The 26,663-nt window shown below is 41.4% G+C and overlaps 1 protein-coding gene across 1 annotated transcript in view; it reads left to right on the forward strand.

The window, feature by feature from the left end:
• Positions 1-26,663, forward strand: part of LOC122556566 (organic cation/carnitine transporter 2-like) — a 111,128-nt gene that overhangs the window by 13,617 nt on the left and 70,848 nt on the right. The window contains exons 2-3 of the mRNA XM_043703379.2: positions 6,324-6,427; positions 23,686-23,840. Of these exons, the coding sequence (XP_043559314.2) occupies positions 6,324-6,427; positions 23,686-23,840 (259 nt within the window). The remainder of the gene's footprint in view (positions 1-6,323; positions 6,428-23,685; positions 23,841-26,663) is intronic.

The raw sequence follows: 26,663 nt of genomic DNA on the forward strand, positions 1-26,663 counted from the left end.
TATTTGATGACTCCTTTGAGCTCTAACCTTCTTCACTGCCTGAACTGCCCTTTTTGTATAATTGCCCCTTTGCCCTTTTTCAGCAGATGAAAATATAGATGATCTATGGATTAAGATTGTCTGAATATCACTGGATCTGTTAATGCATTATTATGCCAGTATTTCTTTCTATTTTGGAATGTGTGAACAAAAAAATCACTTTTCGTACTTGATATGTTGTCAAGTGTTTTATTCAGGGAAATATATTTGGGAAATTTCATGAAAGTGCAAAATTGTACATTGTCTGTGCATATAATTAGCCGGAATTTATTTTACACACCCTTAGTAATACCAAAAGTACTTCGCACAGTATTTTTTAAACATAAAAACTGTTATGTTTAATGGAACATTAAACATGTAAAATGGAAAATGTGGCAGTAATATCCCATAAATACCAATGAGATGAATAACCTTAAAATATTTCAGCAATGTTGGCATGAACACTATTCTGCTTTTCTTCAAATAGTGCATCAGAATATATTAATTTGAACTGAAAGGGTAGAAGAAATTGTATTTTGACATTTTCTACAAAATGAATTATCCCTCTCAGTACTACATTGAAATGTCAACTAGATTGTGTACTCAGATTTTTAGAGTGAGATGTGTCATAACCAAAGATGTCTACTTCTACCTCAGTAATGTCAACAAACTCCAGCCCAGCCTCAAATCATCTGCCGATGAAACTCCCATCCATGACTTTGTAACCTATCGACTTAAGTATCTTAATGCTCCCCTGACCACCCTCACCTAGTCCATAAACTCAATTCAAATCTAATACCTGCTCCCTAAAACTCAATGATCCATTATCCTTGTGCTCACTAACATTGGCACTTGTTTAGGCTAAAGCTTCATGTTTTCAAATCCCTTCATGTGATCACCTGTATCTTATTTTCATGCTATTGCTTTCAGCAATACACAAAAGTATACAAAAAGTGCATTTGGTTATGATGTTGTGTTTCCCTATCCTTGTAGCAGTCGAAGCAAACACTCAGAGACACAGTGTGGCTTTAACTTCTTCATCTTTATTCCGGGCCCTGTAGGGAGAGAACAATTATCCTAGTGCACAGAGACATGAGTTCACGGTGTTCTCTTGAACAGCAGATTCCTAAGGAATTATATAGTCATCCATAGGGAGCAGCAACCAAATAAGGCAACTATATTGATTGGGTGATCATTACAATCAGCAAGCATCAACAGTAAAGATTTACCCATCTGGCATTATTCAATGGATGTTCTTAACCTTGTTAACTGGCATTGCACAATGGATGCTTTTCACCTTCAACTGGCATTACACAATGGATGCTTTTTACCTCGTTAACCCACTCCCCTTCCTCCAGCACCTCATTGTTTACTGCAAGTTCTTATCTGGTCAACATCATGCTAGCTGAGCCTTTGTCATGCAACCCAAACTGTTTCCCTACTTGCTCATATCTTATACACCTTCTCAATGACACAGTCGGTTCTGCTATAATGTGCGTTTCTTCAACGTGAATTGGCTGTAACATGATTGAAGAATTTTAACCATCATTTGTAGAATGCAAACTTTCCTCACATGTACAGTATTGGCTATAATGGAATTCTGGTCCCATTGGTTTAAATGGTGCTGCTATTACATGGTTTTCTTATAACGCGGAATCGCATGGGAACAAGACTACCTCATTATATCAGAACAGACTGTAAATCTCTTTCACTTTGACCCCTCAAACTTCCCTGACTGTCCTCTTGATGATGCTAATCTATCCATGAATGATTGCTATACTTTAAAAATCCTTGGCCCTGTGGTCTGGAATCTCCTTGCTAAACCTCTGTATCTCTCTGGAATTTTTCCCTGTAGGACACTCGTTACAGCCTAATATTTTGACCAAGCTTTTGGTCTTTTGTCCCAATACCACTTATGCAGCATAGCTGTAATACTGGCATTCATTTAACAGTATGTCCAATTCACAAAAGGCAGGCCAAATCCACAAAATAACCACTACGTCAGTACCCTCTTGATTGTAAGCAAAGAATGGAAAGGGTCATCAACTGCTATCAAATGTTACTTACACAATAGTAACATACTCAATGATAATAACCATGAATGAATGAGTTCCTCTGTTTTATTATAAATTATTAGAGAATGTGTTTAATAATATACAATTTGCTCAGTTCAGTTTTTAATGGCATTTAAAGATATTTTTCTTCACTGACCTGTGCAGACCTGTTATACACCGCTGGCGCAAATGGGATTTGAACCTAGGTTGCCTGACTCAGAAGTACGCACACCAGTACTGCACCACAAGAGCCCTCAAGTCCATCAGGACTTTTTTTTAATATCCGGAAATGCTATCACACACAAAACATAGAACATAGACCTGAGAACAGTACAGGCCCTTCGGCCCTCAATGTTGTGCTGACTTTTTATCCTACTCTAAGATCAGACTAACCTACATACCCTTCAATGTACTATCTTCCATGTGCCTATCCAAGAGTTGTTTAAATGTCTCTAATGTATCTGACACTATTGCCACTGCTGGCAGTGCATTCCACATACCCACCACTCTCTGTGTAAAGAACCTACCTTTGACATATCCCCTAAAACTTCTTCCTTAAAATTATGCCCCCTTGTGATGGCACTGGGACAAAGTCTCTGGCTATCTACTGAATCTATGCCACTCACCATCTTGTATATCTCTATCAAGTCACCTCTCATCCTCCTTCACTCCAGTGAGAAAAGCCCTAGCTCCCTCAACCTTTCTTCATAAGGCATGCCCTCCAGTCCAGGCAGCATCCTGGTAAATCTCCTCTGCACACTCTCAAATGCTTCCACATCCTTCCTATAATGGGGGAACCAGAACTGAACACAATATTCTAACCAGAGCTCTATAGAGCTGCAACGTAACCTTGTGGCTCTTAAACTCAATTCCTCTGCTAATGAAAGCCAACACACCAAACGTCTTCTTGACAACCCTGTCAACTTGGGTGGCAACTTTGAGGGATCAATGGACATGGATTCCAAGATCCCTCTGTTCCTCCACATTGCCAAGAATCCTGTGTTCAATCCAGTATTCTGCATTCAAATTCGACCTTTCAAAGTGAATCACTGCACACTTTTCCAGGTTGAATGCATCCTGCCACTTATCAGCCCAGTTCTGCATCCTGTCAACATTTCGATGCAACCTACAACAGCCCTCCACATTATCTACCACACCACCAACTTTCGTGTCATCGACAAACTTACTAACCCACCCTTCTGCTTCTTCATCCAAGTCATTTAAAGAAATCAAAAAGAGCAGAGGTCCCAGAACTGATCCCTGAGGAGCACCACTGATCACCGAGCTCCAGGCTGAATACTTTACATCTGTCACCACCCTCTGTCTTCTGTGGGCCAGCCAATTCTGTATCTAGACAGCCAAATTTCCCAGTATCCCACACTCCTTACTTTCTGAATGACCCTACCATGAGAACCTTATCAAATGACTTGCTAAAATTCAAGTACACCATATCTACTGCTTGACCTTCATCCATGTACTTTGACACATCCTTAAAGAATTCAATAAGGTGTGTGAGGCATGACCTGCCCCTCACTAAGCCATGCTGACTATCTCTAATCAAACTATGATTTTCCAGTAATCATAAACTCTGTCTCTCAGAATCCTCCTCAATACTTTACCCACCACAGACGTGAGACTGACTGGTCTGTAATTCCCAGGATTATCCCTATTCCTTTTCTTGAACAAGGGAATAACATTTGCCACCCTCCAATCATTTGGCAGTACTCCAGTGGACAATAAGGGCGCAAACATCATTGCTAGAGGCGCAGCAATCTCTTCCCTTGCTTCCTGTCATAACCTAGGGTATATCCCCTTTGGCCCCGAGGACTTATCTATCCTTATGATTTCTAAAACTTTCAGCATATCATTCTTCTTAACATCAACCAAATCCAATATGGCCTCCCATCTAGTTGATCTATCTACATATTGAGTCAGGAACCCTTCCTGGACACACCTGATAAAAACTACTCTATCCAAGCTATTTGAACTGAGGAGATTTCAAACAATGTTAGGGAAGTTAAAGTCACCCTTGACAACAACCCTGTTACTTCTGAACCTTTCCAGAATCTGTCTCCCAATCTGCTCTTCCATGTCCCTGTTGCTAATGTGGGTCTGTAGAAAACTCAATTTTCTGTTTCTGACTCTACCAATACTGACAAACACTCCACGACAACCTTGCTTTCTATGGCCGTGATGACTTTTTTCACCACCAAATCACCTGTGGTAATTTTTATCTATTAATCACTACCATTAAATGAGTTCATCAGTGTAGTACCCTGTGAAGACTATCTTCAGTTACTTCATCAAATGCCTTCCCTCCATCATATGTTCCGATATGAGATGGTGGTTGTTTGTGCAATGTTCAGCACCATTCGCCATTCATGCAATATAGAAAGAGATGTGCCTCTGAAAACAGGGTGTGGGTAGCATCAGGCATCGGCTGATAAAAGGCAAGTGACAATCATTCACACAAGTGCTAGCCAATAATCACCTGGAGCTTTTTTGTACTACAAGGCAAAAACTTACAGCTCCTTTCCTTCCTGAAGTCCATTAGCTTCTTTTTCAAGCATTCACACGATCAAGCTGTTCTGCTACCAGTGAGATAATCACAGTTATTGGCAAGCAAGAGACCTTTGTCAACAATAACTGGTCACTAGTTCATAGACCAGTCACCTATTGTTGCCAGCTGAAGTGCTATTCATACACAGCCCCTTGGTTCTGGCTTGACTATAACCAGACTTCCACCAGTGATTTGAATAAGTAGCAGTGTAAACTGTACTTATGAGGGTTGCTTGCTTTTAAGCAATGCAGGAAACCTTGGTTTTAAAAACAGCTGATTTCCCATTTCAGCCCACAATCAAAATATATGGTCTTTACTCCTAGCAACAGTTTTTGTGTTAGTTTTCAGTAGAGTTTGCGTTGGATTGGAGGTACTGTTAGATATGAGCTTTCAAAAACCTGCAAGCAATCTTTCTCTCTGACTCTGTGGACAGAAAGTAAATAAAAGCCAAAAACTCTGCAGAAAGTAACACTTCACACTCAAACTATGACCATTAACTGACCATTTACCAAATTGAGGATTGCTGTGGTCAACAACCATGTGATATAATTGCCAAAAGCCAAAGAACTGTCAGTAAGTCACCTCATTTCCCATTGTAATTTGGAGTCTTGTTCCACACACTAGGTTCCTTTTCTGGCTATATTTGCCACCAACGATATTGTTTCCATATTAATAACAAAAGTTCTATTTTGCCACATTTTAAAGGTTAAATTTGTGCTAATAAATAGGTGTTCTTGCTTTATCATTTATTAATTAAAACGTGTGTGGTATATTTAACTTTGATAATGGTCCAGTCAGACATGAACCATCCTAGTGATTAAATTGATCATTTTTACATCTGTGATGATCATGAAATAGTAGAGGGTTGATTTCCAGTGCATTATTCCCATCTGACTCATGACACACCAAAATGGAAAGGATGTATTTTCTTGTGTTTGAATCGAGAACTAGTGGTCATTATTTAAAAATTAAATGTAGCCAAAAATAAGGAAAATTTCATCTCTCCTGAAAAGCCATCTAACTTTGGACTCCACTACACTAGACGCTAGTGGAGGTGGAATTCATGAGTATTTTTAAGTTAGACATAGAAAGTTTCTTGTCAAACAAGGGAATCAAAGATTGTTGGGATAGATGTGGAATTCAAAACACAAGCAAATCAGTCTTGATCTTGTTCAGCTAACACAGGTTTAATGGGTCAAATGTTTGTATGTCCATTTCACTTGGAACTTTGCCACTTTCACAGTTGCTGGATCAACAGTCCTGAAACTGCCATTCTAACAGCACTATGGGGTAGCTGCATCTGGTGCACATTGTGGATCAAGATTACTCCTCACGAGCTTCTCCAGGACCATTGAGATGGGTAGCAATTTGTTAACTTTGCCAGTGACATCCACATCCATTGAAAGAGTAAAAGTATCTGAGTGTCATATTGGTTTCATATTATTCCACGAAACATCTTGAAATGTTTTACGATGTTATAATCACTATGAGTCATCATAGTTCTCAGAGCAACATCTTTCTGTCATTATATGGTGCATACAGTGCTGTAGGCCTGTACTGATATTGTTTTGGTGAGCTGATGGAGCTTTTCCTCTTACCCTGTTTCTGTGTAGCCAATGCTGTAAGATGGCTTGTCTGTAATTTTCCCTAAACCACACAAATGACATTTTTCATTTTGTTTTTCATTTCAGTGGAACTTGGTATGCAACGATGACTGGAAAGCACCATTTGCTATGTCAGTATTCTTCGTGGGAGTGCTGACTGGTTCCTTTATTTCTGGACAGTTATCTGACAGGTATTTTATTTCTCTTAATAAACTCTGTCACAAAGAATCTTTAGCCAGTGTATTAGCCTCCTAAGTCAAATGGGGTAGGGAGCATTGTAAAGATTGGGGTTGAGAATTGATTGGCAATAGTTATGTTGTGTTCTCACCAGCTTTTATTTTAGTGTCTGGGTTTGAGATTAGATTAGATTTCCTACAATAAAGCAACAGGCCCTTTGGCCCAACAAGTCCACACCAACCCTACCAAGAGTAACCCACCCAGACCCATTCCCCTACCCTATATACCCCTGGCTAAATACACCTAACCTATGGGCAATTCACCTAACCTGCACATCTTTGGATTGTGGGAGGAAACCAGAGTACCTGGAGGAAACCCACGCAGACACAGGGAGAATGTGCAAACTCCACACAGTCATCCGAGGTAGGGATTGAACCCAGGTCCCTGGTGCTGTGAGGCAGCAATGCTAACCATTGAGCCACCGTGCTACCCCAGAAATTGAGCTTCAATTAAGCACAATGGGCGTGGCGGGACTTGAACATGCAACCTTCTGATCTGGAGCCACAAGCCCACAACGCGTAAGTGCATTAGGCATTTTCTGCAGGCTGTTGGGTATCCTCATAAATATTCCAAAGTCCAGATATTTGATAAAGTCGTTTAAAACTCTGAGGTTTTCACCTTAGTACATGCAAATTCTGCACAGTATTGATTGCAGGAGAAAAAGTCAATTTCAACGGATCAGGGTAGGAAAGTAGACAGCATGATCACTGTATTTACAGTTTTAATGGAATCTCCTGAGCAGGAGTGATTTGGATGGTAGCCCTTTTGCCCAATTCAGAAAGTTGTTTGTTTAAATTCCTCCCCAGACTTGAGCACAGGTTGATACAGTGCAGTACTGAGGGAGTTCTGCAATCCGAGACGTTTCTCCTAGATTCCTGATGGTGATATCCCATGACTTAAAATCCTATTTCCTCCAACCAGCTTTTTGTCCTACCCCAGGTGCAAGCAGGACATGATTCGTGCTGTATTAATGCAAGCTTGTTAATTGCATCCTCCCCCTCACATCACCTCCATCTTCACATGTACGTGTCCAAAATGTAAATGGACACTGTTCTTTATTATAGAGATTGTTTATTTGTTCGTTAAATATGTACCTTCCATAAAAAGGGCAAACAGAATGATTTGAGAGATAAACGAATCTGCTGAAATGAGTAACAGATACCAGTATCTAAAACCAAGTTCATGAACTACAGACAGATAATTATGTGGCATATTAATTACACTTTGTATTCCTATAATTAATCCTACATTAACTTCTGAGTTCTTGTTACTATAGTAAAGTGTATTTTTACTTTCTTAATTCCTTTGTGACTTGCTATTCCACATAACAAAAATAATCTGTGTATAAGAATGAAAAGGCAAAGAATATTTGTAAATGAAATTTTATATCTGTATCTCTGTCAATCCTATGTTCTTGTTGTGAAGTTGAATGACTGAGTGTATGAATTTATGTGTGTTCAAACCTAGATGAATAAATGTATTAGTGAATAAATTTCCTTAGTAGACGTTTTTGCATCCAAACATCTTGATTTGGGCAAAAGTGGCTGAACTGCAATCGTCTTCAGAGAGCAAAATTGTAGTCCAGTCACTTTTACGCCATGAAGATGATCACCTGGTTTTGATTTGAACTGCTGCAGTTTTTGTGTGATGACTTTCCCACAATGCTGTTGTGTAGGAAACATTAGAACATTGGTCAGTGATGAGGAAGGATTTGTGATAAAAATCCGGATCAGGTATATATGTTTGGAGACCTTGGAGTTATGGAAATATTCTTACTTTTGTTATTTTTGATAGCATTTTATTCATACATGGTATAAGGACTGTTTTCTTGTCTTTTTTTTTAAATCTTGAGACTGAAATGAGTGAGAACTGTTTTACAGACAGTGTTTTCAAAGATTGCTGCATGTTTTGAAAAGCTAATAATCTGACTGTCATGGCAAATATCATTAAAACAGCTGTTTCAACAAACTACATTTGATGTTTGCATTGTAGACACTACTGAAACCAATGGGTTATGTACAAATGCAGCTTGGTGGGGACAAAACATTGATTGGTCTTGGGCTAGTAACCAATTTTTGATGACAAAAGCCTTTTGCTTGCTAAAAAATACATGGGTGTGGTTCTCAGGTAGCTGAACAACTTGGGGGTGGAAACAAGATACGGAGAAAAATGATTTCATCTTCACCAACAGGAGCTGTCTGTCACTGTTTTCTGCAGTCAAAATGCATTTGAACCTGAAGCAAACCAGTTCATATTTTTGAGCAGTAGTTGTAAGTTGTGATTTTTAACTGAGAAGTCAGAGACTTTTAAGTGACCTGGTCAGCTTGTGCCTCTTACAAACTAGTGGAATCATCCAGAGAAAGACAACTGGCTGGCATAAGAATCATAAGGACCATCTCAGCAATCTTTGAATAGGATTAACTTTTGTGATGATTCTGGAAATAGTGGGACTTGATTTCTACAGAGCTACTCCAGTAAATTGTGACAATGGAATATGTGCATTGAAGGGTAGTCCAACATTTATTCCCTTTCTCAGAGGTGTTTGTGAGTCATTTGTTTAACAGCTACAGTTCATCCGGTGCAGGTACTTTTCAGTTCCTTTGGGGAAGGGTTTGCATGCGTTTGACTCAGTGCTAGTAGAGAAACAGTGATACATATTGAAGTCAGGATGGTGTGTTTCTTTGAGGAAAACCTAGTAGTGATCTTCCTATCCATGTGCTCTCCTTTTTGTTCTTTGTGGAGTTCCTGGATTTGTAATGTGCTATTGAAAGAATCTTAGAAAGTTGCTGCAGTGCATCTTGGATATGGAATGTGATGCTATGGCAAAATAATTGAACTACTAAAGTTGTGTTCCTTGAAACATGCTGTCCTTGCCCTTTTCAATGTTACAGGCTGCTGATTTGAAAGGTGTGCGTATGCTCTGCTTCCACTATGTGTCAGTTATGGAGGGAATGAATATTTAAGATGGGGAATGGCATGCTGATCAAACAGGCTGCTCTGAACTGAATGAAATTAAGCTTCTTGAGTGTTGTTGGAACTACATTTATTGGCAATTGGAGAGTATTCAATCACAAGTGCCTTTGAGATAGAAAGTGTGATAATTGACAATGTTAGATTTGTCCTGTTTTTTTTTGTGAACTGACCAGCCAATTCTCCACACAACCAGCCAATTTTCCACATTGACCAAGTAGATGCCAGATTATAGATGAATTGGAGCAGTTTGACTTGGAATGCAGCTAGTTCTGGAGCATTAGTTTTCAGTGCTACTTGCCGGAATGTTGTCAAGACCCTTCGCACTTTGTGTTTAGTACCTTCAGATTATTCTTGGAGTGAATCAAATTATTTGAAGACTATTTGAAGGTGTCTGTAGGGACCACAGAGGATTCCTATGTGGATCATCTACTTGAAACTTCTGCCTGAACATAGATACAAATATTTTATCTTTGTCTTGTGAATGATTCCTGGGCTCCAGCATCATTAGAGGGAGTGTTCCTAAAGCTTTCTCATCTGGTTAATCATTTAATTGTCCACCACCATTTACAACTGCAAAAGGCAGCAATGAAGAACCTTGATCTGATCCATTAGTTGTGAGATACAAACATACAAAGAAGGAGCAAAAGTAGGTTACATTCCCTACAGTGTGGAAACAGGCCTTTTGGCCCAACAAGACCACACCGACGCTCCAAAGAGTAACCCACCCAGACCCATTTCCCTCCTACTAATGCACCTAACATGATGGGCAATTTAGCATGGCCAATTCACCTGGCCTGCACAACGTTGGACTGTGGGAGGAAACCGATGCAGACACGGGGAGAACGTGCAAGCTCCACACAGACAGTCACCCGAGACTGGAATCAAACCTGGGCCACTGCTCTATGAGGCAACAGTGCTAACCACTGAGCCACCTTGTCACCCTGGCCATTCAGCCATTTGTACCAACTCCCCATTTAATAAGATCATGCTGGTCTGCTTGTGATCTCCAATCCACATTCCTGCCTACCCAATTACTTTGCCAAAAATGTATCCAACTCTGCCTTAAAAATATTCAAAGACGCTGCTTTTACCACCCTTTCAGGAAGAGACTTCGAAAAATCCGTAGCCCTCTGTGAGGACAAATAAAATCACCTCATCTCTTCTAAATGAGCATTCCCTTTGTTTTTAGATAATGACCCAAAGTTCCAGACTCTCTCATTAGAGGAAGCAGTGTCATCACATCTGTCCTTGTGTATTTGATGGATCTGTGTATTGCACGCTGCTTTAGCTGTCTAGTGACCAAGTCTCCTGTGTTGTAACTTTGCCAGGATGCTCCCAGTGATCCTGGCATGCTCTCCTGCAATACTCATTAAGTGAGGGGTCATCCTGCTTGATGACACTGGTAGAGTACAGGATAAGCAGGTGTTAACTATTATATTAATCTTAAAGGAATAAAAATTAATTTTTGTGACAATGTACACTAGTATCCTCTATTTTATTACTAATGTGCCAAGTGACAAAATATTGATTTACCTGCTAAATGGAGAGAGGCAATAAATGTGCCCAATAGAGGACCTGTATTTTTGAACCTAAAATGAGATTATTTGGGCCCACAGTGTCATAGAAGTATTAGAGTGTCAAAGGATACCATTCAGAAATCCTTGGTATCATAAATGCTAGGCTTTCACTAGTTAAGTTCATTTGAGGTGGTATCAAGAGATGACTGAAACTGTATAAGACATTGGCCAAGCTAGAACTGGAGTATTGTGGACACTGAAAAGGCTACAGGCCTTGATAACATCCCAAGAACATTACTGAAGACTTGTGCTCCTGAATTAGACATATCCCTATTCAAATACTCAAGTTGTTCCAGTATAGTTAGAATATTGGGCACCACCCAACAACGTGGAAAATTGCTCAAGTATATCTTGTGCACACAACCCAGCCAATTCCCACCCTTGCAATCTGCTTTTGATCATTAACAAAGTGATGGAAGGTCTCATTGACAGTGCAGTCAGAGAGGATTTGCAAGAAAATAACCAACTCAAAGATTCAGTTCTGTGAGGGCCACTCAGCTCTTGAACTCATTACACCCTTGGTCCAACCATAGGCAAATGAGCTGAACATGAGACGTGAGATAACAGTGTCTGTCAATGACATCAAGGCAGCATTTGACTGAATGTATGATCAAGGAGCTTTGACAAGTCTGAAGTCGGTGTAAATCAAGGGGTGGTGTGGTGTGGAGTGAGGGACATTCTCTTCTGGTTGGAGTCATAACTAATGAAAAAAAATGAAAGTGTCCTAGCTTCAACCATCTTCAAGAGCTTCATCAACATCTTTCCCTCTATCACGGTAGTGGGGAGTTTCGCTGATTATTGCGCAAAGTTCAACAAGTGGCAGATAGAACCACAGAATGATACTTCACAGAAGGGGCCATTTGGCCCATCATGTCCATGCTGACCCAAAGACATCCAGAGGCTCTTTCTCATCCCATCTTTCTGCACACGGCCCATAGCCCTGCAGCTGACTGCACTGAAGGTGCAGATCCAGGTACTTTTAAAAAGAGTTAAAGCTCTCTGCCCCCAACACCAACTCAGGCAGCGAATTCCAGACACCCATCACCCTCTGCGCAAAAATATTGTTCCTCATGTCCCTTCTAATCCTTCTGCCACTTGGCTTGAATCTATAACTCCTGGTTCTTGAACTCTGCCAAGGGAAATACATTCCTCCAGTCTACTCTATCTCTACCCCTCACAATTTGGTATACCTCAATCAGGTCACCCCTCAGCTTTCTCCATTCCAAGGAAAACAACTCCAACCTCTCCAATCTCTCCACGTAGCTACAATTCTCCAGCATTCTAGTAAGCCTTCTGTGCTCCATCACCAGAGCAATTATGCCTTCCTGTAACGTGGTGGCCAGACTGCACACAAAATTCCATGTGTGGTTTTACCAGTGTCTTATATAGTTTCATCATTATATCACTAAACAAAAAAAAACCCAAACTACTGTGGATACTGGAAGTCAGAAACAAAAGCACAATTTGCTGGAAAAACTTAGCAGGTTGGCAAATTCCGAGAAGAGAAAGCAGAGCTAGCATTTTGAATCTGATCACAGGAAATGTTATTTTGTGTGAAGATAGGATTAGTGTGGTCAGATCGTTGACCAGCAATGGGCTGAATGACTTCTTTCTGTGCTGTAATTGTCTGAGTCACTATTACATCCTGGAGGTTACCAGTGATCAAAAACTGAACTGGCTAAATCTATAAATACTGCAGCTACACCAGCAGGACAGAGGCTATGAATGCTGTGGGAATAATTTCTCTCCTGAATCACCAATGCCTGTTCACCATCTACAAGGCACAAGTCATGACAGTGATAGAATACTCCACACTTAATTGGATGATGCAGCTCAAATCTCACTCAAGAAGGATAATACAATCCAGGACAAAGCAGCCCACTTGATTGGCATCATGCCCACTGTCAACACGGTCCAGTGTGTACTGTCTACAAGATGCACTGCAGAAACTCACCAAGGCTCCTTCGACAGTACCTTCCAAACCCATGACATTGCCATCTCGGAGGACAAGGGCAGCTGCTATATTGAACACTACCACTTGCAATTTCCCCTCCAACCTACTCACTATCCTGACATGAAAATATATACCATTCCTTTAGTGTGACTGGGTCAAAATCGCGGAATTCCCTCCCTAACAGCATTGTGGGTATTCCAAATAGATGTCGGTGTTCAAGGAGAAACTCAATGCTATTTTCAGAAAAGCATCTAGGATGAACAACAAATGCTGGCCCAGCCAGTGAAGTTCACATCCTATGACTGTATGAAAAATAAAACTTAATCAATCTAGACTGCTCAATGACCTTGTCAATAGTCATCTATACCGTTTTGTAATGCAATAATCATTGTTCCCTAACATGGGCTTGCAATGCCTCCTTTCTGAACAAGATGGAAATATGCTGTTGCAGGAAGTTCTTCTCAACATATTCTTAGAATTAGTATGCCACTCTATATTTATGTAATTACAGTTACCAGTTATAATTACTGTATAATTTTGCATCTCTGTAATGTTTTTGCAAATTTGTTCCTCCATGTCATTTTCACTAGTATCTCCTGTTTGTTATCCCTAGCCAAATTGGTTCTGTACTTGACCCATGGTGGGCATCCACATGTAATACTGTTCCTAATTAAGTATATTTGCCATACCCCTTTTATTTTTCCTTTCCTGTCACTACTGAACAACTCGTGTACAAGAACATGTAACACCTTCTTTCAACCATGTCTCTGTTATAGACGCAACATCGCACTTCCACACAGCAACTGATTCTGCAATTTATCAATCTTGCATTCTGTCCATTCACATGCACACACAATAGTCGAATTTAAAATTCATTATTTTATACTTTTTTCAGACTCCACCTTTTGTTTTAGTTTGTTCAGGGGTTGCAGATGTTGTTGAGTCAGTAGACATTTACCGCACATCCTGAAGCTGATGGTGAGCTGCATTCTTGAATTACTATAGTCCTCAGGATGTAGGAACACGCATAATGCTGTGAGGAAGGGAGTTGCCTGAGTATGTCTCAATTAATGTTCCCTATTTTACAGTATTCCTTATTATAGTGCATCCCTTCTCTCCCAGTATTCTGTGCAGCTGGGTATTTCTCTGTGATACTGAAAATGTGTTGCTGGAAAAGCGTAGCAGGTCAGGCAGCATCCAAGGAGCAGGAGAATCGATGTTTCGGGCATGAGCCCTTCTTCAGTATTTCTCTCTGATACTGTTGCTTGGTTCCAACACTATTGTTGAGTTAGTTTAGACAATAAGATATAGGAGCAGAGCAAGGGCATTCATCCCATTTGAGTCTGTTCCACCATTCAATCATGACTGATATGTTTCTCAACCCCATTCTGCTGCCTTCACCCCATAACCCTTGATCCCCTTACTAATCAAGAATCTAACCATCTATGCCTTAAGTACACTCAATAACTTGGTCTCCACAGCTTTCTGTGGTCCTAGTTTCTCTCTTTTTAATGGAAACATTTTCTCCACATCCGCTCTATCCAGGTCTTTCACTGATGACCAAGCGTGTCTCATGAGCTACCTATTTTTGAGCTCTCATGGTTCTCAGTCAGTCCCTTTTAAGAAGTAGCAGTACCACACAACATGTTGGAGATTGTCCTCAATGTGCAGCTGGTGTCTGTTCTCCACTAGGACTGCACGATGGTCACTTCAAATAATACTAGAGTCATAGAGGTGTACAGCCCCTTCGGTCCAACTTGTCCATGCTGACCAGATATCCGAACCCAATCTAGCCCCACCTGCCAGCACCCGGCTCATATCCCTACAAACCCTTCCTATTCGTATACCCATCTAGATGCCTTTTAAAAGTTGTAATTGTACAAGCCTTTACCACTTCCCCGGCAGCCCATTCCACACATGCACCACTCTCTGTGTGAAAAGGTTGCCCCTTTGGTTTCTTTTATATCTTTCCACTCTCACCCTAAACCTATGCCTCTAGTTCTGGACTCCCCCACCCCAGGGAAGAGACTTTGTTTATTTATCCTATCCATGCCCCTCATGATTTTATAAATCTCTATAAGGTCACCCCTCAGCCTCTGAAGCTCCAGGGAAAATAGCCCCAGCCTATTCAACCTCTCCCTATAGTTCAAATCCTCCAACCCTGGCAACATCCTTGTAAATCTTTTCTGATTTGCCATCTCAATACCATGTTCCCACACTCTGCACAGACTCCTTAACACCTTTAACCTCTAGAAAACTATCTATTATTCTTAAACATAGCTGGTGACTTGGTATCCACAGCCGTCTGTGGCAGAGAATTCCACAGGTTCACCATTCTCTGACAGAAGAAATTTTCCTCATCTCAATCTGAAATGGCCTACCATATCAAGAGACTGTGACCCCCCCCCCCTGTTCTGGACCCTCAGGCAAGGGGAAATAACATTGCTGCATCCAGTCTGGCTAACTCTGTCAGAATTTTATATGTCTCATATGAGATTTATATGAGATTTCTTCTCATTCTCTAAACTCCAGTGAAGACAGGCCTAGTCCCCCCAACCTTTCCTCACACAAAAAACCTGCCATCCCTGGAATCAGTCCAGTGAACATTAGCTGCACTCCATTATTTTTGCAAATAAACAATCTCTTGCGTAAGGAGACCAAAACTACTGTAATATTGCAGGTGTGGTCTCAACAAGGCCCTATATAACTGCGATAAGACTTCTTTGCTGCTTTACTCAAGCCCTCAAGCAATGAAAGCCAACAGAGTAGTGGGTTGGCATGGTGGCTCAGTGGTTAGCACTGCTGCCTCACAGCACCAGGGTCCTAGGTTCAATTCCAGCCTTGGGTGATTGTCTATGTGGAGTTTGCACATTCTCCCTGTATCTGTATGGGTTTCCTCCGGGTGCTCTGGTTTCCTTCCACAGTCCAAAGATGTGCAGGTCAGGTGAATTGGCCATGCTAAATTGCACATAGTGTTAATCAAAGGGAAATGGGTATGGGTGGGTTACTCTTCGGAGGGTCAGTGTGGACTTGTTGGGCCGAAGGGCCTGTTTCCACACTTGAGGGAATCTAATCTAAACAGTATTTGTCTTCCTTGCTGCACCTGCAGGCTTGCTTTTAATTATTGCTGTATAGGAACACCCAGGTCCCATTGTACGTCAACATTTCCCAAACTGAAACCATTTAGATGTTAGTCTGCTATTCTGTTTATTTTACTGAATTGGACAATTACATATTTATCCATGTTATTCCCAATTTGTCATGATTTTGCAAACTCACTCATCTTGTTTAAACCGGCTTGAAGGCTTGAAGGCTTCCTCACTATTCTCAATCCCACCTGTTTTTATGTCATCAGCAAACTTGGAAATAATATACTTAATTCCCTTTATCCATATCATTGAAATCTAGTGTGAATAACTGGGCCACAAGTACTAATTTTTTCAGTTAGTCATTGTCTAACACTTCAAAATGATCATTTTATTTTCCAAGTCTGTGTTTCCTGTCTGTGAACAAATTCTCAGTCTATGCCAGTAATTTATCACCTATCTCTTATGTTTTGTTTTTTGCACAATAACCTGTTATGTGCGACTTTATCAAAAGTTTTCAAAAAATCCAAGTACAACACATTCATTGGTTCGCTCTCAACTATTCTACTCTCACATGTAGAGTTGCCAAACATGTTTTACCTTTCTTAAATCCATGTTGACTTTGTGTAACCCTGTTGGTGTTTTACAAGTGCCTTGTTACCACATCCTTTATTATAGACTTCAGCATTTTCCTTACTATTGATGTTAGGCTAACCAGTCTGTAATTTCCTGTTTTATTCCTCCACCCTTTTTATTGCAAGACGATAAGATGCAGGATTGAGGTTGAAACTTTATTGCTGGAACAGCACAGCAGGTCAGGCAGCATCCAGGGAACAGGAGATTCGACGTTTCGGGCACAGGCCCTTCTTCAGGAATGAGCAGAGAGTGTTCAGCAGGAGAAGATAAAAGGTAGGGAGGAGGGACTTGGAGGAGGGGCGTTGGAAATGTGATAGGTGGAAAGAGGTCAAGGTGAGGGTGATAGGTCGGAGTAGGATGGAGGCGGAGAGGTCAAGAAGAAGACTGCAGGTCAGGAAGGCGGTGCCGGGCTGGAGTGATTCGGCTGAGACAAGGTGGGGGGAGGGGGGATGAAGAAACTGGTGAAGTCCAAGTTCATCCCCTGTGGTTGGAGGGTTCCCAGTCGGAAGATAAGACGCTCCTCCTCAGACCGTCGCGTTGTTGTGGTTTGGCGGTGGATGAGTCCAATGACCTGCATATCCTGGGAGGGGGAGTTGAAATGCTGTGCTACAGGGTGGTTGGGTTGGTTCGTCCGGGTGGCCCAGAGGTGCTCTCTGAATCGCTCCGCAAGTAGGTGGCCTGTCTCCCCAATATAGAGGAGGCCACACCGGCTGCAGCGGATGCAGTAGATGATGTGGGTGGAGGTGCAGGTGAATCTGTGGCGGATATGGAGGTTCGACTGGGAACCCTCCAACCACAGGGGATGAACTTGGACTTCACCAGTTTCTTCATCCCCCCTCCCCCCACCTTGTCTCAGCCGAATCCCTCCAGCCCGGCACCGCCTTCCTGACCTGCAGTCTTCTTCTTGACCTCTCCGCCTCCATCCTACTCCGACCTATCACCCTCACCTTGACCACTTTCCACCTATCACATTTCCAACGCCCCTCCTCCAAGTCCCTCCTCCCTACCTTTTATCTTCTCCTGCTGAACACTCTCTGCTCATTCCTGAAGAAGGGCCTGTGCCCGAAACGTCGAATCTCCTGTTCCTTGGATGCTGCCTGACCTGCTGTGCTGTTCCAGCAATAAAGTTTCAACTTTGATCTCCAGCATCTGCAGACCTCACTTTCTCCTCCGATAAGATGCAGGAGCAAAAGTAGGCCATTCAGCCCATTGAGTCTTCTGCACCATTCAGTGAGATCAGGACTGACCTGATGATCCTCAGCTTCACTTTCCTGCCTTATCCCCATAAACGCTTTAGCCCCATTCTAAATAAAAGACTATCTCAGCTTCAAATGAACTTAATTACCCAATCTTGACAGCTCTTTGTGGTAAAGAATTAAGCCAATTGACTAACCTCCAAGGCTACAGGCAGATCGCTGGAATATGAGATTAGAATACTTAATTGGTTGATTTGACTGGCGCAGACTCAGTTGGCCAAAGGGCCTGTTCAGTGCCGTAGACCTTTATGACTCATCCCTGTTTTAAATGGACAACATCCTCTTCTGAGATTATGCCCACTGCTCCGAGACTGTCTCATAAGGGGAAGCAACCTCTTCGCATCGATCCGGTCAAGATAAGAATCTGTTTGTTTTAATAAAGTTGCCTCTCATTCTTGTAAACTACAATGAGTACAGGTCCAGCCTACTCAGTCTTATATGAAAATCTCTCCATACCCAGAATCAACCTAGACTGGATTGGACTGCCTCCAAGTGCTGGAATATATTTTCTTAGGTATAAGCAGCAAAAACATTCACAATAATTCAGCTGTGGTCTGACTAGTGCCTTGTGCAGTTTCAGCAAAACTTCTACATTTTTATACTCCATTCCCCGGAAATAAAGGGGAACATTCCATTTCCCTTCCCTATTACCTGCTGCACTCAGATAAGCTCTTGCGACTGATCCAAAATCTACAAAATTTGGAAGATGACAACTAACACATTCACAATTTTTAAACCACTCTTTTAGTGCTATGTGGTGTGGATTATCAGGCTCTCGGGATTTACTGGCTAGCAGTCCCATTCATTTGTTCAGCATTCTTATTTTACTAATACTAATCTCCTAGAACTCATTCTTCCAATAGACCCTAAGTTCCTAGCATTTCTGTGATGGTACGTGTGTCTTCTGTGAAGAAAAAGTAAAGTTGTTGTTTAAACTGCTCTGCCATATACTTGTTTTCTATTATTAATTCTCCCATTTCTGACTGTCCCCTTTTGTCTTCATTAACCCTTTTCTTTCTGGAATTTTATAGAAACTTTTCCAGTCTGGCTAAGTTTAATTCCAAGTGTTGTTGAATTCATATTTCACCATCTGCCATGGTAAGTTTTGAAACCACATTCCCAGAGCATGAACCTGGGTTTCTAGTCCAGTGACGTTTCTACTGTTTGAACTGATATTAGATGATTTGTCCTATTCCTCACTTTAACTGAACTGACTGGTTTGCTCGGCTATTTCAGATGACTGAAAAATCAAAAACATCATTGTGGGTCTAGACTGGGTAGGAGTCACAGATTTTCTCTCCAAAGAATTTCTTGACGTTTTTATCCACTCTAGATTAAATTAATTTAATTTAAATTCCCCATCATCTGTGGTGGTTTTGAACACGTGTCACTGGAGCACTTGGCCAGACCTCTGGATTACTGGTTCAGCAACTTTTTCATGATGCTATTGTCCAAGCTTTGGATCCTTATTAACCTCTGCAATATAAAGACTCCTTTGTACCATGTGCTATCTTGCTGACGACAGATCCTCTTACGACAAAGACTAATGAAATATGTGAGATATTGTGTTATAACCTATCTTTATTAACTCACTCACCAGCTTGCTATATTTTACTGCATTTTCACACCTTATCAGCTGACAAGCACTGTTTACAATAGACAATAGACAATAGGTGCAGGAGTAGGCCATTCAGCCCTTCGAGCCTGCACCACCATTCAATATGATCATGGCTGATCATTCCTAATCAGTATCCTCTTCCTGCCTTATCTCCATAACCCTTGATTCCACTATCTTTGAGAGCTCTATCCAACTCTTTCTTAAATGAATCCAAAAACTATACCTCCACTGCCCTCTGGGGCAGAGCATTCCACATAGCCACCACTCTCTGGGTGAAGAAGTCTCTCCTCATCTCTGTCCTAAATGGTCTACCCCGTATTTTTAAGCTGTGTCCTCTGGTTCGGCACTCACCCATCAGCAGAAACATGTTTCCTGCTGCCAGAGTGTCCAATCCTTTCATAATCTTATATGTCTCAATCAGATCCCCTCTCAGCCTTCTAAACTCAAGGGTATACAAGCCCAGTTGCTTCAGTCTTTCAGTATAAGGTAATCCCACCATTCTAGGAATTGACCTCGTGAACCTACAATGCACTCCCTCAATAGCCAGAATGTCTTTCCTCAAATTTGGAGACCAGAACTGCACACAGTACTCCAGGTGTGGTTTCACCAGGGCCCTGTACAGCTGCAGAAGCACCTCTTTGCTTCTATACTCAATTCCTCTTGTTATGAAGGCCAGCATGCTATTAGCCTTCTTCACTACCTGCATGCTTGCCTTCATTGACTGGTGTACAAGAACACCCAGATCTCTCTGTACTGCCTCTTTACCTAAATTGATTCCATTGAGGTAGTAATCTGCCTTCCTGTTTTTGCCACCAAAGTGGATAACCATACATTTATCCACATTAAACTGCATCTGCCATGCATCTGCCCACTCACCTAACTTGTCCAGGTCACCCTGCAGTCTCCGAACATCCTCATCACATTTCACCCTGCCACCCAGCTTTGTATCATCAGCAAATTTGCTAATGTTATTGCTGATACCATCTTCTATATCACTAACATTTATTGTAAAAAGTTGCGGTCCCAGCACGGATCCCTGCGGTACCCCACTGTTATGAAGGCCAGCATGCTATTAGCCTCTTGTTATGAAGGCCAGCATGCTATTAGCCTTCTTCATTACCTGCATGCTTGCCTTCATTGACTGGTGTACAAGAACACCCAGATCTCTCTGTACTGACCCTTTACCTAAACCCCATAAAATATTATAATATTAATCAGCCCCTACCAACCATTTGCTAGGCCTGAATAGATTCCTCAATTAGTATGTACCTGTTAAATACTTCTTTACCGGGCCATTACCCCTTTAAGAAACAAACTAATAAAACAGCACTTCGCTGAAATTGCATGGATGAGTGAAACTCACACCACCAAATATTAAACAAATCTCCAACCCAGCTGCAGTAATCAGTTTAATATCCTTTATTATTTTACTAAGTACAGGTACACTTTTTAACTTATTTAGAGCATATGCACCCAGCATTTTTATATTTACTAACTTAAAAGACAAAAGGACTAACACTCCCTAATTATGCAAGCAGGCTGGACAGACCTCCCATCAGAAGTAGCAGCCAGCACTTAGCACATTTTAACCCATCTCCTGTCTCCCAGGACAGAAGCCCTTCAAACCTTTGTGTACTAGAGAAAAAAATGTAACACCATAGTAATGAAATTTTACAATATGTAAGAGCTGTGTATAAAGTGGCTGTTGTAGGAACTGCACTTCGGGAGTCTATTGCCATCTCAAACTTGTGCTGTGATTGCTGAATAAAAGAGGCTAATCTCACCACTCACTGATTTTGGTCATAACCCACAAATATAAGGGCAATTGGTTCTGATGATGGACCAAGAACACTGTTGAGAAGAATATTAGTTTGTACATTTTACTTGGTGGTACTATCGATGGCTTAATTCATTGATTTATTGATTAAGGAGATGCTTTATTGATGCTTAGTTTTGTGGGATACTTATCCTGAATCTTTAGCGTCAAACAAAAAGGGTACTCTTTCTTATTATATTCAAGTGTCACAACTGTGCTACAAGAGCATTGCTCAGGTGCACAGGTGTTTGTATTACAGAGAGGAGGAGGATAGCACTGAGGAAGGAAATGTGACTGTGGTAGCAAGTCAGCTTCAGACATGTGGCTGTGGTAGCAAGTCTGCTTCAGGATGTGGCTGAAGAGCTGCTCCTCCTCTCTCTCTACAAGGATCTCAGCGAGTATCTCTCTTACTGCACCGCCCCTCCCCCGCCGCCTGCAGCTCTTCAGCCACTTCCTGAAGCAGACTTGCTATCACAGCCACATGTCCTTCCTCATTGCCAACCCTCGTCTCTAACCTATCACCTTCTCCCCCACCTTCATAGAATCATAGAGATGTACAGCACGGAAACAGACCCTTGGGTTCAACTTGTCCATGCTGACCAGATATCCCAACCCAATCTAGTCCCATCTGCCAGCACCCGGCCCATATTCCTCCAAACCCTTCCTATTCAGATGCCTATCCAGATGCCTTTGAAATGTTGCAATTCTACCAGCGTCCACCACTTCCTCTGGCAGCTCATTCCGTACACGTACCACCCTTTGTGTGAAAATGTTGCCCCTTAGGTCTCTTTTATATCCTTCCCCTCTCACCCTAAACCTATGTCCTCTAGTTCTGGACACCCCCAATCCAAGGAAGCGACTTTGTATATTTATCTTATCCATCCCCCTCTTGATTTTATAAACCTCTATAAGGTCACCTCAGCCTCTGACGCTCCAGGGAAAACAGCCCCAATCTATTTAATCTCTCCCTCTAGCTCAAATCCTCCAACCCTGACAACATTCTTGTAAATCTTTTCTGAACCCTTTTAAGTTTCACAACATTTTTCTAATAGGAAGGAGACCAGAATTGCATGCCGTATTCCAAAAGTGGCCTAACCAATGTCCTGTATAACCACAACATATCCTCTCAACTCCTGTATGCATCTACCTATTGCATTCTAAGATATCTTATTCCCCAGCCCCACCCCCTCCCATTTATCTCTCAGCCCCTGACCCACAAGCCTCATTCCTGATAAAAGTCTTATGCCTGAAACATCGACTCTCCTGCTCGTCGGACACTGCCTGACCTGCTGTTCTTTTCCAGCATCACATTCTCGACTCTTTGGTATTCCAACTAATCTTATCAGTGTTCTAAGCAGTCAGACAGTTCTTAATGTTATGTAGAGTGAACTGAATTGACTGGACAGTTGCACCTATGAGGTGGGTGGGGAGAGAGAATCAGGAGTGTAATTATTTTCTTTTTATCTAAATGTGGTGTGATAAAGTAAGTAATTTACTTGAAGAGCAGCTTTATTTGAAATCCCTTGACCACATTTGTAATAATGCAGGCAGTTGTAACTGCATGTTAGTTATTTACAAAATTACTTGTTGTCCTTTTTAGTTGCAAACAAGCAGTATCTTAAGCCTGATCTTTGTTATCCGGTACAGAGAGGAGTGGGCAAGTTGGGGGACCACCTCGTGGACCTGCCCCAGGTGGGCAGTGCTTACTAATTGTTACTGTTTTAATTACGTAATTTGGTGTGATTTCAGAAGGAAAACAGTCACACTGCAGACAGGCCAGAATAGTGAGGGCACATTAATTGAGAGGAGGTGTAAACAGAGACAGTCCTCGTCACCCCAATTCCATTTGTGCTTCTTTCCAGTGGCCGTGCCCACTATTCACTGTGCGTCCTCCCAGCTCCCACCATCTCCTTGCTAAGTTGCTCAGACTGTTAACTAATCAGGTTACTGGGAAGCTATCAAGGGTTGGACTGAACCACACACGTACATAAACACATATACCTATGTACATATGCATTTGCATACACACATGCGCACGCATAGACACACTTACGCAAACCATCCAATTCACCCTCCCCTATTCTCCACTGAGTATTCGCTTTCCCCCTCCCACCAAAGGTTCCAGTCCAAAGTGTTAGAAGCCTGAGATCTGTGTTCAATTAAGAGAGTAAAAATGTTGTATGTTTACCAGTTATATACATTAGTATGTGAGCAATTACACGCATCATATTAGGTATACAATAGCAAGTATGCAGTAATGTATATGGTTCAAACTTGGTTTGCTTCTGCTTTGCAGGTTTGGAAGGAAGTTAGTTATGTTTGGAACTATGGCAGTCCAGACTGTATTCAGCATGCTTCAAGCATTCTCTCCAAATTGGGAGATATTCTGCATTCTCAATTTCCTTGTGGGTCTTGGACAGATTTCAAACTTGGTGGCTGCCTTTGTTCTTGGTAAGTATCTACACTGTTCACTATTTTAATTAGTCCTTCCATCAATACCCCAAAGGATTCTGTCATTATTAATGGGACACCAAGTTCCAGTCTTTGCATATTGGCCCGTAAGACCGGGTGAACACCCATTGAATTGTGAGGCTGAATTTTCTTCAAGTTCTTTTTCTGGAATAATGATCAAAAATATTCTGAAATGTGACATGTTTCTGATGGGAGTGGGAATCAGGTTTTTGCTGAATTATAGAAAAAGCAGTATAAAAGACAATATAATCTACAATTCACAAAATTTGGAAAATCAGTTTAACACAAAAAAGCTGTAAGAATAATCTAATATGACAAATTAAGCACCTGAAAATCCTTGGCCCTTCCAACACACTTGGGGTAGGAGGGAGTGTGTGAATCAGGTCATAACTGGAGTTAGGCCAACTAAATACTTGGAGCTGTCAATCAAACTATGAACGAATAGGCATCCACTGTGATAATGATAGATTGTGACTACAGCAGGCAGCATATCTTCCACAAGGATAGCCCCCAGGTTTATGTCAGATGGCAGAGTAAAATGGAAAGCACTGATTTTTATAAACTGGAGATTTTATTTCAAAAAAGTTTTAAATGCCAGGAGATTTAAGTCCATTGGCAGTTCCAAACAGCTTGAAAGTCCTCTTGTCTGCTTTTCAATTCTAATCAGCATAGCAATTCTTTGGTTGGCTTGACAGTTCCAACCAGTTCATACACTGTTATGTACACTCATGTCTACTTTTAACAATCTCAAAGGGCACCTGACATTTCCTCAAGTTCATTTGACATTGTCCAAATAATATGTTTTAAGTCTCCCCGAAGTGTCCCTGACCCTAACAAAAGGGTACCTTACTCCTACAAAAGAGTACTCTGACTTTCCAAGCCCTAGAGACTCTGCTCTCCCATTTAGTAAGATAATGGCTGATCTGTTTCTGTTTTGAATTTCAAATTCTCATTTATTCCTGATATCCTTGGATTCCTATTAGGTAAGGGAATCAATCTCTCTCTATCTTAAAAATATTCATCAACCCAGGCTCAGACCTGAAGTCAAACAGTACTCTGAAAGAGAAAATGTCTTCTCACCTCTCTCCTAAGTAGAAATTTCTAATTTTAAAATCATGCGCTTTGGTTCTGGACTTGCTCACAAGGAGGTAACTTGCTTTCTTTGTCCACCTTGTTGAGACTGTGAAGGATTTTATACTCCTCAATGAAGGTCCTTCCCACTATTTTACACTCCATGGGAAACAAAGCTAGCCAGCTCAACCCTTCCAACATAAATTCTCACTTTGAAGTTTATTTCCTCTTGTAATAAAGGACGGCAACTCATTCGCCTTTTTAATCACTTGCTTTGTTTGCGTACTAGCTTTTTGTGACTCATGCACTAAAGCAAATGGATCCTCTCTACCTCAGAATTCTGCAGCTGTTCTCCACTTAAGTAATGCTTGGTTTTTCATTTTTACATTTTATCTTTTCTAATTACTTTATTATATCCTTTGGCAAATTCGTAATGTCTTCTTCACAAAACACTTTTCTACTTATCATTGTGTCATGTGCAAATTATCTATCATGCTTTCACTCCATTAGTCCAAGCCATCAGTGCAGATTGTTGAAAGTTAAGATCAGAGTACAGACCTCTGCAGGACTCTATTTATTATATTCAGAAAAACATCCATGTATACTTACCCTGTTTTCTGCCCGCCAACCAGATTCTATCATTATGAATACAATACACACTACACCTGAACTTTTATTTTTTGCAGAAATCTTTGTGGATGTCCCATCAAATTGCTTCTGGAAAGCAAAATACAACATCAATATTCTCTCTTTATCCTCAGTACATGTTTACTCCTCCAAAAAACTCCAATAAATTAGACAATAGACAATAGGTGCAAGAGTAGGCCATTCTGCCCTTCGAGCCTGCGCCACCATTCATTATGATCATGGCTGATCGTCCTCAATCAGTATCCTGTTCCTGCCTTATCTCCATAACCATTGATTCCACTATCCTTGAGAGCTCTATCCAACTCTTTCCTTAAACAAATCTAGAGACTGGGCCTCCACTGCCCTCTGGGGAAGAGCATTCCACACATTCACCATTCTCTGGGTGAAAAGTTTCTCCTCACCTCTGTCCTAAATGGCCTACCCCTTATTTTTAAGCTGTGTCCTCTGGTTCGGGACTCACCCATCAGCGGAAACATGTTTCCTGCCTCCAGAGTGTCCAATCCTTTAATAATCTTATGTCTCAATCAGATCCCCTCTCAGCCTTCTAAACTCAAGGGTATACAAGCCCAGTTGCTCCAATCTTTCAACATAAGATAGTCCCATCATTCCAGGAATTGACCTCGTGAACCTACGCTGCACTCCCTCAATAGCCAAAATGTCTTTCCACAAATTTGGAGACCAGAACTGCACACAGTACTCCAGGTGTGGTCTCACCAGGATCCTGTACAGCTGCAGAAGAACCTCTTTGCTTCTACACTCAATCTCTCTTGTTATGAAGGCCAGCATGCTATTAGCTTTCTTCACTACCTGCTGTACCTGCATGCATGCCTTCATTGACTGGTGTACAAGAACACCCAGATCTCTTTGTACTGCCCCTTTACCTAACTTGACTCCATTTAGGTAGTAATCTGCCTTCCTGTTCTTGCCACCAAAGTGGATAACCATACATTTATCCACATTAAACTGCATCTGCCATGCATCTGTCCCCTCACCTAACCTGTCCAGGTCACCCTGTAATCTCCTAACATTCTCCTCACATTTCACCCTGCCACCCAGCTTTGTATCATCAGCAAATTTGCTAAT

Source organism: Chiloscyllium plagiosum, unplaced genomic scaffold (assembly GCF_037043375.1).
Source record: "Chiloscyllium plagiosum isolate Xiang-an unplaced genomic scaffold, Cpla_swu_hap1 HiC_scaffold_16, whole genome shotgun sequence".
In the NCBI taxonomy this organism is placed as follows: Eukaryota; Metazoa; Chordata; class Chondrichthyes; order Orectolobiformes; family Hemiscylliidae; genus Chiloscyllium; species Chiloscyllium plagiosum.